Source organism: Pteronotus mesoamericanus, unplaced genomic scaffold, assembly GCF_021234165.1.
Source record: "Pteronotus mesoamericanus isolate MK-2021 breed Mesoamerican mustached bat unplaced genomic scaffold, CSHL_Meso_final scaffold_167, whole genome shotgun sequence".
NCBI lineage: Eukaryota > Metazoa > Chordata > Mammalia > Chiroptera > Mormoopidae > Pteronotus > Pteronotus mesoamericanus.
The window spans coordinates 39,957,050-39,975,327 of NW_026555308.1; the positions used below are offsets into that span (position 1 = coordinate 39,957,050).

Consider the following 18,278-nt stretch of genomic DNA (forward strand, 5'->3'; position numbering starts at 1 on the left):
GCGCCACATAAATCTTCAGGTTCAAGGTGAGTACTAAATTTTTATTTCAGTAAAAACTATTCCCCATGAAACCTTGTGATCTTGACAAATAATGCTATATTCTTTTGGACATCTGATTCAAAATCAGAATCATTCATTATCATAATTAATTTAGTAAGTGTTCCTCTCTTGGAGTTCATTGTTCATCCAGAACTCCTAGTAAAAGTGCCTAGTCATAACAAGTGCCTAATAAATACTTCGTGTAGTGCTATCAGTTAGAATTTCCCAAGCTGTTTTATGCATATGATTCTAGGAGATAGTGTTCTAAAGATTTCTCTGGTCAAATTTAGGAACAACTATATATCTTACTGTTATTCAGAGAGGTTTGCAGCACAGAGGACCCTGCTAACAAGTCTGACATGTCTTGTAATATGCAAACTTTTAATTTTGTTTAGTACAATGTTCCTCAAACTTATTTCACAACAAAAAGTTTTTAGTAGGTAATTTATCCTAAGAATCTGTATTCCACAAAACACATTTTGAAAATTACTGATTAAACTAAATACTGTACTCTTTATTTATGCTTATATTTCCATAAAACCAGATGAATTGATTTCTTTATCATGTAAAACTATATTTTCAGATGACATGATGTTGCATAAATAAAAATGCTAAGGAATCCACTAGCAAACTAGTTGATCTAATAAAAAAGTTTAACAATGTTGCAGTATGTAAGATCTATATTCAAAAATCAATTTGCAGTAGCAATTAGCAAACAGAAAAATAAAGAAAGAAAAAATACACATATAATAGCATCAAAAAGAATGAAATACTTAATAAATTTAACAAAGGCAGTGTAAAACATACTTTGAAAATTACAAAATGTTATTTGAAAGAGAGTAAAGAAGGCAAAAATGAATGGAAAGACATCCTATTCTCATGGATTAAAATACATAATATTGTTAAGATAGCAATGCTCCACAAATTGATCTTCATATTCAATACAATCCTTATTGAAATTCTAGCTGCTCTCTGCAGACATTGATAAGCTAGTCCTAAAATTCACATGGCAATTCTGCCTTGAACCTGGAATAGAAAAAACAATCTTGAAAAAGAAATACAAATTTGGAAGACTCACAGTTTTCAATTTCAAAAATTACTACTGAGCAGCAGTAATCAAGACAGTGTGGTGCTGGTGTGAAGACAGACATATAGGTCAATGAAGTAGAATTGAGAAACTAGAAATAAACCCTCACATTTGTGGTAAATTGCCTTTTGATAAGGGTGCTAAAATAATTCAACAACAAAAAAATTCCAACAAATTGTTCTGGAACAATTGGATATCAATATGCAAAAGAATGCAGTTGAAACACTAAATCATACCATTTATAATATTAACTCAAATGGATCCAAAACTTAAATGTAAGAGCTAAAACTATAAAACCCTTAGAAGAAAACAGGCATAAATCTTTCTGACGTGGATTTAGGCAACAGTTTCTTAGATATGACAACAAAAGCATATACGACCAAAGAAAAAATAGACCCAATGGACTTCATCAAAATTATAAACATAGCTCTTCAAAGCATATCATCAAGATAGTGAAAAGACAGCCCACAAATTAAGGTAAAATTTGTGCAAATCATACATCTAAAAAGGGATTTGTAGCTAGAATATATAAAAACCTTTTGTTAAAGAACAAGTCAGTTGAGTAAATTTGAAGATCTAATCGGCTTTATTAAGTGATTGATCCCATCTAGCATCTAGAAAGGAACTCCAAAAGTTGTATACAATAAAATATTTATATAGGAACAAGGGTGGAGCAAGGGAGATATTAACTAAAGGAAAAATAAAAGGATTTTTCAATCAGGACATCTTCTTTTGGGGGGAAAGGAGTATACAGGGTTTTTGTTGTTTTATGTGGATTGCCTCTTCTATCTATGAGGAGGCAGGGATAGATAGGGCCCATGTGACAGGTTACCTCATTGATATTGCCCATAAAATTTCAGTTTTGTTGGTTAAGATTATATTTCTGGGAGAGTTTGACACACCAGTTAGGTCAGGTATTACATCTAGATTTAGTATCATGGGATTTAGCAAAAGTGACTCCTTTTGGGGTTGCTGTTTTCTTTTTAACACATTGCAACTCAGTAACAGAAAGACAACACAATTAAAAATGGGTAAAGGATCTGAATAGACACTCATTAAAAGACATATACATATGTCTGATAAACATGTGGAAAGATGATTAATATCATTAGCTATTAGGGAAATTCAAATCAAAACCACTTCATACCTGTTTGGATATCGGTAATCAAAAAGATAACAAGTGTTAGTGAGGATGTGGAGAAATTGGAGCCTTTAGACATTGTTGGTGAAAATGTAAAATAGTGCAGCCATTTTGGAGAACAAACTGGCAGTTCCTCAAATGGTTAAACATAGAGTTACCACATGATTCAGCAATTCGTCTCCTAGATACTTGTTTAAGAGACTGGAAACATATATCCATATTCACACGTAAAGTTGTACGTAATGTTAATGGCATGATTAAATCTGAACTCATTCAGATCTTCTTGGATTCTTGGATCTTTGTGGCAGCTAGCTCACACTTAAGACAAGTTTATACTTCTGTTTACAGAACATAAATTTCCATGGCCACATGTGTTAATCACTGATGTTATACTGTATGTGTGTATGTGAGGTGGGAGAACAAATACTAAAAACATTATTTTTACAAGAAGTCCAGGAGAAGATGCAGAAAGCAATTCATTGAGAAGAATCCATTGTACTGTTTTCTTTCAGTACAGATTGCCTGTAATGCCTTCATGTACTTGGTATGAAGTGTCATTCAGCTAGTAGGTCATTCAATCACTTCTCTGGCCATTCAAGCTTCCTTGTTTAATCAGTCATGCATAGACAAAAAATATATATATATCCTTCATATATTGTGAACATTGGATTTTCTAATTACTGTCAAGTTCATCCTATGGCATAGTACGCTAAGAGCAACCAGCCAGTGCTTATTGTCTTTGAAACCTGAGGGTTGCCTTTCCTCAGCCGTGGTTAAATGCTCTTCTAGGACATAGCACCTATATAGAGCTATTTCATCAGGTTCAGGACAAAGGTTTCCATCAGGTATTACCTTAGAATATTCATCAATGAATTTTTAAGCAGGATTTTTTCATGCAGATATTTAGGTATTTTATGCCATGAAGCTTCTTAAATTTCTACAGCCAATCTGAATATTTACATTCACATTCAGTATTCAGTTCTTCATGATTCTTTTGCTCCTTCAGAAATAGCTTAAAGACTTTGATTTATCCTTGTTTTAAATGGTAAAAAAAAATTAAAGACCGCCATATTTTGATACATTTGTACTGAAAGAATTCCTGTTAAGTTCTTTCAAATTTAAGTATCCTGTTCATTAGATAAAGATATATTCATTCTTTGAACTTGAGGCCAAAGCAGACGAGGAACTCTCTTGAGACAGATAAGTGTAAAACCCATCTTATTGATTTTTAATTTTTAAATAGATTATTCTTTAGAGCTTGCCATACTTTCATAGAATGTCATATTAATCAAATATTCCTCTTGGGCAATTTCCCCCCCTAAAATCACTTGGAGCCCTGTCACAGAATTCAGTACCTTGAAATGTGGTATTGTTGGTTTTTAGGTCAGTCCTTTTTCTCTAGATTACAATTTCTTAAAGGAAGGGACAGTGTTTAATTATCTGTCCATCTCTCAAACATAGGAAACTCAAGCATCATTAGCACTTTTATTTTTGTGGAAACTGAACCAAAATGAATTTCCTAAATGACAACCTCTTAAAATGACTAATGTGGTACATTTGGAAGTATTAAATATAAAATGGTCAAAGTATTTTTTTACTTCCAGTTTATATGTTAGTGTGTGTGTATGTATACTTTTCTTTATTTTTATTGTATGTTGAATGTTGTGAGTAAATAAAAAGTACTGACACAAATCATAAGCCCGGTAATAGAATTCATGGACAATTACATCCACTTTTGCAATTCCTTCACAAATCACTCACTCATCACATTAGTAGTTTGTACCAAAGGCAAATGACTTTGTATATGGTGTCAACCTAAATAAAGAAGTAAACTGAGGCAAACTCAAATGATCAGAAAATGAGTTTATTCAGGAATAGCAGAGGAGCAGCAGTTTTGGAAACACAAACTGTAGCAAGCTACTAGCCAGTCCATTGAAGGTTTAGGGTGGGCTGTATTTATGAGCAAAGAGTGGAGGAGTCCAGTCGAAGTCAAAGCAGTAAGTTCTTTGGCTTGAGGGTGGCGAGAGATTCTTTGTGGGTGTTCCTTGTTCAGGAATTAAGTTCCAGTTTTCAGGAAATCAAGTATTTGTGGGGATCAATTTCTCAGTTCTTAAGTTTCATTTTCCTGAGAGCACATGCATGGGATATTCTCCATTCCATATTCTCCAGTTCCATTTTAGATTGACATCCTTCCACCGGTAGAAAAAGAGGTTTAAGTCAGAACAAGAGTTTATCGATGAAGTATCAGCTCATTGCAATTTTCCTGTATAAATGAGTGATGAGAAATTGATGGAAATAGTTCTTATTTAAACTTTAATGGTGCTTTTAGTTCATTTTCCTCATTGTCCAAGGCATTTAAAATCATCTGTAAATACTTTAAACAGTTCTGTTTTCAGTTCTTTGAATATTACTATTTCATTTATGCATTATACTTACCACCTCTGGGAAAATGCCAGTTGTTTTATTTACTACTACGAAGTTAGATTACAGGTAGTAGTTATGAATCATAGTTGTTAGACTTACCTGTGTACAAGAAACATTTATGTTCTTTCTTTAAATTGACTATGTATACTCCAAACTACTGGTTGGATAGTCAATCTTAGTTTTCATTAGGCCTGCTCCTACCTGTGGTCTTCCCAAGTCCTGAATCCTTATGTATCAAAAAACATTGGAGGGGCACTATAGGGCATTGGGTCAATGGTCATATCTATGTGGTCCTCTTTGTCTGTACGTACCTCTTTGGCACCACAACTAGGCCTGCACAAGAGCTATACTGTGGGGTCTACTATGATATGGGGTCCAATCTCTTAAAATGCAGTGCCCAGACATGTCCTCCCTTGGTATTGTCACCGCCAGGGGATGCCGCTGCAACAGAGGAGATGGCTCTGCATAACCTCTGTTACCTTCCAGTTTCAGGATACGTCTTTGTCTCTACAATTGCAGAACATTTTCTTCTCCCTACAGGGCACCCAGTGTCATATTTTCAAAGTGCCGAATTTTCTTTTTGTCTTTGTTTTCTTAAGATGGGGAGGAGCCAGTGACTTCAGGCAGTTTCAGCTTCTTTCTGCCTTGGAGAAATTCAGTCAAGAAAGGAAGAAAACATACACTCACACACATATATTTATATGTATATATGTTTGTGTGTGTGTGTGTGTGTGTGTGTGTATTCTCTGAATAGAGAAGTACAAACCAAAAGGGAGCAGAATTCTTAAAAATATATGTAAAGCCTTCATCTTAAGAGATGTTAATAGTACCCCATCACCCATATCTTTTTATAAACCAACATTTCTAGTCTTTTAATTATTTCCAAAAGGGACATGGTCTTATATTTCCTCATTTTTCCCACATGCCACCTGGTAAAATAGTCCAATTATTGTTGTTGTTTTTTACATATAAGTGCAGGATCCCAAAATGGATAAGATTGTCCAGTTTACAATATATTTGGTCTAAAAGTTTTGCTATTTAAATTTATAACTGATACATATAGTTTATTTAGCGGCAGATAAAATAATTCACTATTAAAACAACCCAATAGACAAAATATATACCATATACTCAAACTTTATGCTCCAGCAATCTGATTAGTTCCTACTCTAAGTTTGGATTTTATTGTTGGCAGTAGGGATATAGTGGAGAGCCTTAAACACATTGATGGGGACTGTAGAAGAGCGAAATGATCAGGAGATTTAAGTTTGGAAAAGTTACTCTGGCAGTCCTGTAAAAGATGAGACTAGAGGAGACAGATCAGGAGACTGGAAGTTAAGAAGTTATTGTATTAATCTAGGACAAAGATAATGGCATTCTGACTTAGGTGAATGGCAGAAGAGATGAAAAGGAGACTAGATTAACAGAGCTCCTTTGAAGATGGAAATCAAGAGCACATAGTGACAATAGTGCCTCCCAAATAATTTGATGCTACATGAACTACTGAACAACCTGAAGTAAGGTCAGGCCTGACAATGACCATGAAAGGAAGATTTAGATGGAACCTTGGTTTCTTATGACTGTGAAGCTGCCAAAATGACTCTAAATTATCTAGGTTTAAATCTTTAAAAAATTTTATGTCACTAAACCTAATTCTAATACAATATATTCCTTTATCATCTTATTTTTATTGAGGGAAATTTTGCATATAGTGACATGCATAAATGTTCATTGTACAATTCAGTAAATATGCTGGGTATCTGTTGCTGGTAACAACCATTCTAAAACTTACTATGTTAAATAATTTTTTATCAGCTCTCATGGTTCTGGAGTCGATTGCCCTCAGCCGAAGTTGAACAGTTCTCATTTAGGGTCTCTCCTGTGACTTCAGTTAGCTATCAGCTGAAGCTCTAGTCATTTGAAGGCTTGACTGGGTACTACTGCACATGCAATGAAAATTAAAAAATAAAACCAGGGAGCAACATAAAAAATATAGTGCTGCTACCACTACTGCTGCTAGTCATGTGACGGTTGACTGGATTCTACTGTATGCACAACAACAAAAACAACAACAACAATCCCTTGTGGATAGTTTCAGGTTTTGGACATTACTGACATTTGATGAAGAATATTCTTATAAAAAGACCAAAAACTTTGTGAACATTGATAACATTTTTAGTTTCTCTATTTTGAGTATTTTTGGTGGGGAGAGGGAGTCATTTAAAGTGTTATCTTCTTTGTTTGTTCACCCCACTAAGGTGTTAATTTCAATACCTCTTTGGGAAACATTTCTGAAGACATTCATACTTTCTTTTTTGGAAACTTGAGATTATTTCATTACTGTTACTTTTAGCCAAAAGCAATCCTAACTATTCAAATGGTGTCTCACAAACTAGTTAAGCACTGTTACTCTCAAGGTAAGCACTCCCAAAATAAGCCAGGAATGGAGAGTAAGCATGGAGCAACTTTTATAGCAAGTTGACATTTTCCACTCATGCCATCTGGGAAAGGCTCGTCTGCAGGATGTTGTAGAACTTGCGTGTTGTGCAGATGGTCCAAATATCGACCCCCGTTACCAGCAGATGTGAAAAAAAATCTCCTGAATATATTAATCCTGTTTGGGAATAACTTTTATTTTATATTAGGACTACTCTCAATGACATTTCGATACACAGCTCAGTACAGCTACTGATGCAAAAATACATTTGCTTTACATTCTAATGGTTATAGATTATTAGAAGCAGACCTTTCCATAAGCAATAGCAATAAGTAATGACGTTTTGAGTTTATAATCTGTTTTGTGGTAGATATGTTCCCATTACTCCTCCAGATCCACATTCTATTCTGTATTCTGCCCTGCACCTTCTAGCTTGTAGTTTGGTTTAGCTAATGGGAAGCACAGACAGACAATTTTAGTGGAGCCCTGCAAGTAGTAATGGTTTACCCCTTCTTGCCAGCCGTGAGAACAACACCATCTCAAGGTTTCTTTTCTTTTTTTTTTAATTTTTTATTTAACTAGCTCTGCCATGTCACTGGAAAAAGTCTCTTTATGCAGTTACCACATCTAAGTGTGTCATCTGTTGCCTGCCAGAACCTTTACTGATAAAATGTCAAGTGTTAAAAGTTAGCGATCTTAAAAATGAAATGCAAAATAATTCAATATAATTCTGACTACCTATTTTGTTACTTCATTTTGCTATTTAAATATTCCACCAAACACAAATAGCGTGCCCTAGTTTTGGTCTTACACCCATAAAATATGCTCAGATATGTTTCTAAAGGAAAATAAATCTGGAATGTGAGGGCAAGCAGAGAACACATAATCTAAATGGCAAAAAGACAGAAGACAGAAAAAGAAATTTATAAGTAACCTTAAAAAGCAGGAAGTATAGTAATCTAATACTGATCATAAGTACTTATATATGTAAAACTTCCTTTCAGTCAGGCTTTATTCTAAGCAATCTACATATATTAGTCTATTTATTTCTACAAGGGTATCATTCCTTTTGTGCAGGAGAGGAAACTGATGCACAGAGCAGTTAAGTAAATCAGTTAGTCTGGTTGTGTTCTTTCAACTACTATGCCATGCTGTTCTTTCAATGATTGCACTCATAAAACTAATAAAGTACAATAAAGACTGAATATTACATGAAAGGATAATTTTATAATAGTAACAATAGATAGAATATGGGTTTTTTATTCAAAGTTGGGTTTGACTCCTAGGTCTAATAGCTTAAATTTAAATACTTCCTTAATATAATTTCATACCTAACCTTGATTTTCCTTCCTGCCACCTTTTCCCCCATAAATAATGAATTCGCATGACAGTTATTATTTTATGCTGAGAGTACATTTGTATTCTAATATAGAATTTTACCTTTTTCTTTAGGTTTATGATCCATGAATATGCCTGTTAAAAAATCACCTGTGATTAATCCATTCGGAGTGATATCTTCCTCTTATTATGAACAACCCTTGAGGTTGGACTTGCAAACTTTAAGGAAAAGAAAAAGTAATAAATCAAAGTAAGTTAAAAGATTTTCATATTATTAAAGTAGTGGACCCATATGTATTGTATAATTTAGAAAGTACAAATAATTGTGAGCAATAAACATAACTAGGATAGAAATATTAAAATTTACTATTTTTAAATAGATAGCCTCATTATTTATAACCATTTCCAAAATTTTGAATTCTACATGTTTGTTTAAAATAAGCAATTTTTCTATAATCATATACATATTTTAAGTTGCCATAATAATCCATGAAATGCATGAGAAAGCATTTAATAACTACTATGTTATATAGCATTTTAGTTATTGCTATGTCCTTTACTATTTCAAATTAAGCCACAATAGAATGTTTGTCTTCATCAAATTATTGCTTTGGGATAAAGTTTCTAAAATGAAGTTACTAAATCAAAGTTTGTTAAGAACTTAAAAATCATGTGTGATTTTAAGAAACTTTACAACTTAAAAATAGAATAATAAAATATATAATGAAACTTACATGCTGACATATATTTTTGTTTGTTTCAAATACTTTTCTTTAATAAAGTATAGATCAACAGATTGACTTGAAGCTCTTTGATGACATATATGCCCTCCCAACTATAATGATGATGGCATTTCAGTTCATTTTTCTACTTTAATATATGTGAATATAAAATTGTATTTTCCATGTGAATCTAAATGTAATTATACATTTACATAAATTACATACACAGATAAATTATAGCACATTTATCTGTGACTTGATTTTTAAAAAATTAATGTTATGTTTTCAGTTCAATCCATATTGATGATTATGTACTTTCTTCATTCATTTTAGCAGCTGCATAATGTTCTAATATTATGAATTCTAATTTTACCTTGTTTTCCATATTTTGCAATAAAATGAATGCCATAGGGAAAATTATTGTACATTTCTCCTTGTGTACCTGTATATGTCTTTGGAGTGGATTTTTTTAATGCCTTGATTTTTAAATTTAACTTGATGGTATGGCACTCCAAAGTATCTGAATCGATTTACATTTTCTTTACCAGTATGTGAATGTATCACTTCCCCCATCTTCACCAACACCTGGTATTGTCAGACTTCTTAGTATCTGCTGTTACAGGAAGTCAAACGTGGTACTTGCCTGATAACTAATTTTTTGAAATCTCTGATAACTAATGAGATGATAACTAATTTTAATGTCTGTTGCCATTAGAATTACTTCTATGAATTATCTCTTCATATGTTGGACTGATTTACTTTTATGTTGTCTTTCTTAATTGATATTTGATATTCTTAAAAATTCATTATGAATACTTCTGGTCTGGCTTGTCTTTCAACTTTGTGTTTGTGGTGCCTTTCATTATTCAGAAGTCTTGAAAATTAATATAGTTATTATGCTTTTAAGACTTATTCAAGATGTTGAGTGTAAGTATATAATATTCATTGTTGATTTGTTCTTTCTATTGGTCCATTTTCTTTTATTTTTTTATTGTTGTTCAAGTACAGTTGTCTCCATTTTCTTCCCACCACTCTCCCCCACCCTACCCACCCTCACCTCCCTCCTCAGTCCTACCCCCTCCTTGGCTTTGTCCATGAGTCCTTTATAAATGTTCTTTGATGACCCTCCCCCTTCTTTTCCCCCCATTATTCCCCTCCCCCCTCCCCTCTGGCTACTGTCAGTCTATGGCCCTACCACCCTGAATGCACCCTATCTCATATGGTCCATTTTATTAACATATGCAAACTATTTATGCATTCTTCTGTTGTTGGCCATTTGAGTTATTGCCTGTTTATGGTTAATTATAAACAGTGTTTCTGTGAACACCGTTGCATAAGCATCCTAGCACATATTCTAAGGTACATACCTAGGAATGGACTTTTTGTATTATAGAATATATATCATTTAGTGAACAGTAGTTGTTAATTATAAATGTTTTATAATTAGTCATTTTTGTATTTTGGCTGAGAAATATATCTCCACCACAAGATAATGTAGATATTCTTATACATTATTTCCTTTAAAATTTGTTGTTTTGTGTTACATGTAGAAATGATTTTTTGTGAATGATATTAAGAACAGGTCTAATTTCCTTTTTTTAATATACATACCCAAATATCAACACCCTTCTCCACTGTTTCTCTAGTACAGTTATTGCATAAATCAAGTGTCTGCATATAATGGGCATGTTTCTGGGCTCTTTATTCGGTTTCACTGATCTGTTTGTCTCTTTCTATACCAATACCACACTGCCTTAGCTACTATCATTTTGTAATAACATTGATTAGTTAATGTGACTGATTTTCCAAATTTATTCTTCTTCAATGATATACTGAATGTTATTTTTAGAATCAGTTTTTCATAATTATTTTTCCAAGCACACGAGATTGTTTATTGGATATTTTTGAATCTATAGATCAATTTGAGAATTGGCATTTTTAGCTGAGTGAGGTTTCCAATCTGCTAACAAGAAATCTCTCTCCATTTATATAGTTATTTGTAAAATTTTCTCAATGAAATTTAAATGTTTTTCCATAGAGGTTCTATGGAAAAAATCTTTTACAAAAGATTTCTATCTTTTGTTGGATTTATTTTTATGTTTTTGGTATTTTGGGTACTATTATAAATTGTATGCATGCACTTTTTAAATAGATTTTTTCTAGCTGTTTTCAGAAGAGATAAATACAATTGACTTTTATACATTGATCTTACATACATATAGAAATTTTGCTAAATTGTCTTGTTAATTCTAAACATTATTTCAATTTTGATTTAAAAGGAACACTCTAAACATTTCATAATTAAGTATGCTGTCTTTCTCTAACCTTATTTGGCATTTTAATCCTATTTTTCTTTTTGTTTATGAACCACACTAGACTTTATTACTATCTTAGGTAGTTAATGTTCCTTTATATTTTATTTACGGTATTGCTTTCCTTGCTTTTTATTCTCTCTTGCTTCTTAGACCTCGTTTTTCTTTTTTCTGATGTACAACTTCTAAAATTTTCCTTAGTGAGATTTTGTTGTTTAAAAAAATCTGATTTTGTTAGTCTAAATATATTTTTATTTTATTCTTATTCTTAAAATTTTAAAACTGAATAAGGAATTATCATTTGTCTGTTATCACTTTTGTTAATTTTTTCCTTCAGCACATCAATGATATTATTCCTCTCACAGCTTCCCCTATTGCTATTGAGAAGTTGGGTGAAATTTTGATGCTATTTTTTAAGATTAATGATTTCCAAAACTTTGGGTGCTTTCAAAAATGTCTACTGTCTTGCATCTGCAGTTTTACTGTGACATATCAGGATGTGATTTAAAAAATTATTCTCCTTGGATTTCTTCCAGGGGTGTCCAACCTGCAATATGTGGACCACATGCATCTCAGGATGGCTACGAATGCGGCCCAATACAAAATTGTAAATTTAGTTAAAACACTGAGATTTTTTTGTGATTAAATGTTGCAATGTAGTTAATGTGTGGCCCAAGACAACTGTTCTTCTTCCAGTGTGGCCCAGCGATGCCAAAAAATTGGACACCCATGTTAGGCCTTTTAAATCTGTGTGGGCTGTGCCTTTCATAATTCCTAAAAAAATTATCAGACACAGTGTATTTAGATATCTCCTTGTCAGACCATTTTCTCTTTTCTCTCCTTATAGGACTCTTGATTAAATGTATATTAGACCATTTCATCTTTTATTATGTTTCATATCTTTTACTCTTGCATCTCCATTTTCCATCTTTAGTCTATTCTTACTCTATTTTGAATGATTTATTCTGATGTGATGTTTTCTACATGACTAATTTTCTCTCTTGTTATCAAATTTATCCTCTGAGTTTAAATAATTATATCTTACATTTCTAGGAATTCATTTATTTTTCTTCAAATCTTCTATTTAGACTTATAGTTTCTGGTTGCCTGTAGACAATTTTAAGCATGTAATGGAACAAGTATGATGGTTTTATAATTTGTGTCTGATTATTCCAATGATTGTAGTCTTGGTAAGTTTGTAAGTTTTGTTGTTCTCATTTATGTTGTACCTTATCATTTCCCTCTTGTCCTTGAAGAAAAAATGTTGGCATCAGCCTCCGGAGAAACTTGCATTTGCTCTCTTCCAGGCACCTGCCTATGCTTCTAGTTCGGGACAACTGAAACTGACTGCCCTGTCTGAGTGTTCCTGACCAACCGTCCCTCTTTGCCTGGGGTATAAAGCAGTGTGGAGGCTGACCTTCTCACACACCTACACACACATTTTTTTCTTTTACTTTCTTTTCTGCTGAGTACCAAAGCTACCTTCTCTACAGTCCCCTGGAGTTAGGGAGTAAAGATTGAGATTACAATGTAGAGGGAGTTTCCCAAAAGTTTCCTGCACTTTGAAAATCCTGGCCTTTTCTTTAGTGTACAATCACTTGGAAAACATACTTGTCCTTGTCTCCATGGCCCCTTGTATCAAGAAAAATCAGAGTCTGACCCCTGGCATCAGCTGTTTGAGATGAAGCAGAGACCTAATTTGCATGAATATCATCTTTGTTTTTATTCTTAGGTGTTGCATGAATTGTCATAGGCCTCATACTATATTTGCTTCACTTACTCTTCCTTAGAAACATGAGTTTTTGCAGGCTCAGAGTGTGTTCTGTTAGAGATACAGGTAGGGAATCCATGTAAATACTTTAAATTAGGCACTGAAACCCACACATTTCTGGACCAAACAGAGAATCATACTACCTTGCAATGGATTGCTGGTTCATATCACACTACTTTGTTACTATTTTTTTATAACTAAGATTATTTTTTGTGTTGGTTTTGGTTTTGTTTTTTCTACTTTATCTAGAGATGAAAAAGGTCAAAAGATTTTGAAGACTTACATCAACTACACATTTATTTCAGCTTACTGGCAAAAATTAAAGGGAATTTAAATCTTACATTAAGAATATTGAGTCAACCTATTAAGATTATTCTACATCTTTCTCACAGTAGCTTCTTGTGTACCTTTTATATCTGGGAGGCTGTAGTCTTCAAAGTTTCCTGAAATGTTAATAAATCTGAAGTTTTTCCTTTTTATTAATGTTTTTGACACTTGCATATTTGATAAAATGTGTTCAACAAATACATGCTCTAAATATTTTTAAAATATTATATCTTTATAGAATATATTTATGTAATATTAATCTTTATGTGTGTAAATTTATAATACAATATAGCTCTTTAGTGTGGGTTTTAAATGTCTTCTGTAAGCAGCAAGAAGAAACTTTTTAAGACTCATTTATATATTAGCCTTTTGTTTATTTGAACAATGGCTTTTTCATTTAGCTGAATTATTATAAAACTTTAAGTGAAATTCTCATGGTTATGACCTTGCAATTAGGTCTGCTAATTTTAGCCTGAGACATCTATACTTATAACATTTGGGTTGTCTAACAAATGATTTAGCCAAAAATATGGTAAATTAGGAGCTTGATGGCCATAAGAAGCATAAACACATATATTCAATATATTGCAGTGTAGCTTCCTTTAGGATGCATTGCCCTAAATAAGGTATCAGCAGCTACTGATGAGATTAGCTGTACAAAGCACCTAAGATCTTATAAGATTTTAAAAACCACAGTCTTCTTATACTTGAGCTTACACAATTGTCTTGGCTCAAGTCTCTAGAAGGCAGAATATGAGAAGAGCATTACGATTCTAATACTTTATTTAGGTTATACAAGGTCAATACAGTGAAGGTGAAAAAAATTTAAAACAGAAAGTGAGGCAAGAAATCTTGATGTATTACCACCCTGATTGCTAAATCACAACTTGCCTCAAAAAGACACAGAAGCGCTATGTCCATACTTCTCATACGGGACTTACCAAGACTGATTTCTAGAAGGAACCACCTCTCACAGTAGACCATAGAATGGAGAATTGAGGAAGGATATTCATCTCCTCTGCTGGCTCTAGTCTAGGATTTTCCTTGATAAAGATTCACCCCATGGGTGCTAACTTATCCATACTTCCAAGTTGTGTCCCCTGACCCCTGGCTGCTCCAAATGTTGACGGGGAGGGGCAGCTCAGTGTTCAGGGCACGAAAGTCATAAAGGTGTCAAGTGAATCTGAGACTGCACATTAAACTATAGAAGTGTAGATATTTCTGAGAATAGGATTCTACGAGACAGCCTTGAAAGGACCATTGACTATTACCAAATGTAGACTAGAATGTAAGAATAAGAGCATAAACTTAGAAAAGTAAATTTTTATCTTTGTAAATATTTTTTAGCCCTCAGTTTTCTTCTAAATGACTTTCTGCTCAAAACCCAATCTGTATTAATAGCCATCTTGACCTTTATCTGTTTATACTTCTCTTTATTAGTAATTAGTAAGCAGGAGAAAGTATTTTCAAGGCTTAAGGCAGTATTCCATTTACTAAGACTGAATCAGAAATGTAAAGAAATACAAAGACTTAATAAAAGAATATATAAAACCATAGATATTTTTAAAATGAATCTAATGCCTATATTTCTGATTTCCTACTGTAAAGCCTGTTGGATATCCACAATGTAACATGCTATAATCAATTACATAGGTATCGGGGATGAGAGAGGATATTTCCAGTGTCTGGCTTCAAAACCCCAACCCCAAGATCAGTGCATTAGGACTGATCTATTTAGGTGAGGTGTTTATATGGTAATTTATGTACATGCCCACATCACCAACTCTTTATGCCCTTTAATAAATTTCTTCCTGGATTCTTTGTACGTTCAACTGTAACATAGGCATACCTAAAAGGGCCAGACTATTCCTTAATTTTGCTGGTATTTCTGGTTTTTAGAAGCCAAATTAGTTGTTATTCAAAATCTATGCCTGTTTCTATTCCCCCACCCTTTTTTTTAAGTCACTTTCTCATATAAAACTTACCAAAACTGTAGCCAATACTTAAATTTTTTATCCCTATATTTATTAGTACTATGAAATTTGGGTTTTGTTTTTATTTATCTAGTGAAATTCTTAAAGATGTCTACTGATTTTCTAAACATTAACTCTAATAATCTTTTTGTCCTTAGTTTTCATATCTCTGCAGACGGGCATTTTTTTGTCATGATCTTCATCTTCTATGCATTCTTTTCTCTCTTAGTCTAGGATTGTTTGCATGGAACAGGAACATTTAGTTTAATTCAAGCAAAATAAAAATGTAATGGAAAGATATATAAGACTGTCTTGGGGAACCTGAGAGCAGAAGGTATAGCCAGACCTCATTTATTCACTCAGTACACACTATGTGTTCTCTGAAAAGATGCTGGAGATAAAATGGTCAACGGAAACAGTCTGTGTCTACACTAGACTATAAACTCTTAAAAAGGTAGGGGATCTGGCTACACAATAGTAAATTATCCAACAAATGTTGATCAGGGGCTATAGTGGTGAAAAAGTAGCTTTTTGCTTTGGGGAATGTTATTGTCTCAAAAACCATGCCTTCAAAAGCCACCTTTCAGCTCTAATATCAGTTAATTAAAGTATCAACTAGTTATTTCAAATCCCTGAGAGAGCATTGGATTGGCCCAGCTTGAATCGGATGTCTATTGTGATCCAATCAGCTATAGCCTGCGGCAGCGGGTGTTTATAGCCATATGGTGCTAATACAGAATTTAGACACATTGGCTCAGCAGGTGTAATGAACAATTCTCAGAAAAGGAGTTTATACCCCAAATAGTATATATATTTGCATTCTATTATAATACTTCAGTGAATCTCTTATTCATATTTGCTTTTTCTTCTTTCCTTCCTTCCTAGCTTTGAAATTTATCTGAAGATATCCCCTTTCTTCAGTACTCTTTCTCTTGAAATGTCATGGTTTTGAGTAGGACTAATATGTAAGTGAATCTGAAATCTTTATTTCCAGATTTTAATCACTTCCTAATACCTCCCTCACAAGGCCATTGGGATTATAAACCTCTGCACTTGGAGGTTTCATCGGTAAATCCTAGTCAATATGTCCAGAACGGCACAGATCATTTGCCCAAATTTCTCCATCTAACTGTCTTGGTGCCATTTCTCCATTACTCATCATGTAGTGTCAAAACTTGGAGATTTTTCTGTAGGTCCACCCTCATAATTCCTTTTCTCACATCACATTAGTCATCAAATCTGTTGATTTAGCTTCTACCTAATGTCTCACATTTATTTACTCTTTTTATTATTATTTCCCAAACTGCACTTTAGACCTTTATTACTTCTTACTTATATTGTTGAAATAATTGCCTAACTGTTTAGCAACAGCAACTCCTCACTCCAAACCATTGAACATACGACTTTCAGTTTAGTCATCTTAAAGCACAGCTGTAGTCTCATCATTCTTCTGCTCAATAATTCCCTCTTATTTATTAAGTAAAATTCAAAAGTCTATGTATAACATAGAATTACCATATTTTGCTGTGTATAATGTGCACCCACATTTTTGGCCAAAACTTCCAGGAAAAAAAACTTTCATTTTAATTTCCTTATTTATTTATTTATTTATTTATTTATATTTAGATACTTTTTTTGTATTATAAAGGAATTTTAGCATTTATTTTTGAACATATTATGGTACAAGAAATTTTATGTAACAAATACAAAACATAAGAACAGATGCAAGGTGTTTCAGGCACTACCCATGTATAATGCATATCCTTATTTTCCCCTCAAAAATTTGGGCAGAAAAGTATGTATTACACATGGCAAAATATGGGTAGTGCCCACTGCAACTAAGAAAATCTAAAATATCAATGACACTTAAATAAAATAGCCATTTCTTTCTTTAAAGTTTCTTTCACACTAGCCCAGAGCTGGTGAGGTGATACAGGACCTAGCTCCAGTCTCACTAGCCACTCTAATATGCATGGCTTAGTCTTTAGGCCACATCACAGTCGACCACGGTTGCTGAAGCTCCAGCAATCACAGTCCTGCTTCATTGCAACAAAATAGAGGAAGGGCAGAAAAAGTGTTCGTGTGTTTTTTTAGGGGACTTCCTAGAATTACTATCTGAATTTTACTTATATCTTTGTGGCTGAAGCCTACAGATGTGAGCATACCAACCTGCCAGAAGGAATCTTTTAGTAAGAAAAAGAGGTGAATAGACATTGATCTGTAGGCATCTATAAGTCTCTGCCACAGATTGCTTTTCAGTGCCATTTACTTTTGTTCTCAACTGAGCATTTCTATCTTCATTTCCTATCTTTATGTTAAGCATTCAGTCACTCTATGCTAGGAGATATATATGTTTTTTTTTTTTAACTTTTTCCTACTTTTATTAGGGTAAATTTGAAACAACTATAAAAAGAGGCCTCTAATTTCAGTGGTTTAAGTAAGATAGAAGTTATTTATCTGACATATGAATCCAGTAGCTGTAGGCTGATGGGATCACTCTGATTCTAGAGATCAGTGAGAAACCCAAGATCCTCATTATCTCATAAGATGTTGTATTCATTTTCCCGATCAAAGGTGATTCAGCACGATATTTGTGTTTCAGTCCACTGGAAGGAGAAATAAATCTCAATGTAGAGAAAGTGGCCTGTCTTTAAGTTAGAGGTGACCTGAAGTTTGCATACATTACATCTGCTCACATCCCGTGGGC

General features: G+C 33.3%; 1 protein-coding gene across 1 annotated transcript in view; it reads left to right on the top strand.

Moving 5' to 3' along the window:
- The window catches only part of TMEM232 (transmembrane protein 232), a 174,938-nt gene continuing 156,660 nt past the window's right edge, over nucleotides 1–18,278 (top strand). The window contains exons 1-2 of the mRNA XM_054589983.1: nucleotides 1–26; nucleotides 8,581–8,716. Coding sequence (XP_054445958.1) covers nucleotides 8,592–8,716 — 125 coding nt within the window. The 5' untranslated portion in view covers nucleotides 1–26; nucleotides 8,581–8,591. The remainder of the gene's footprint in view (nucleotides 27–8,580; nucleotides 8,717–18,278) is intronic.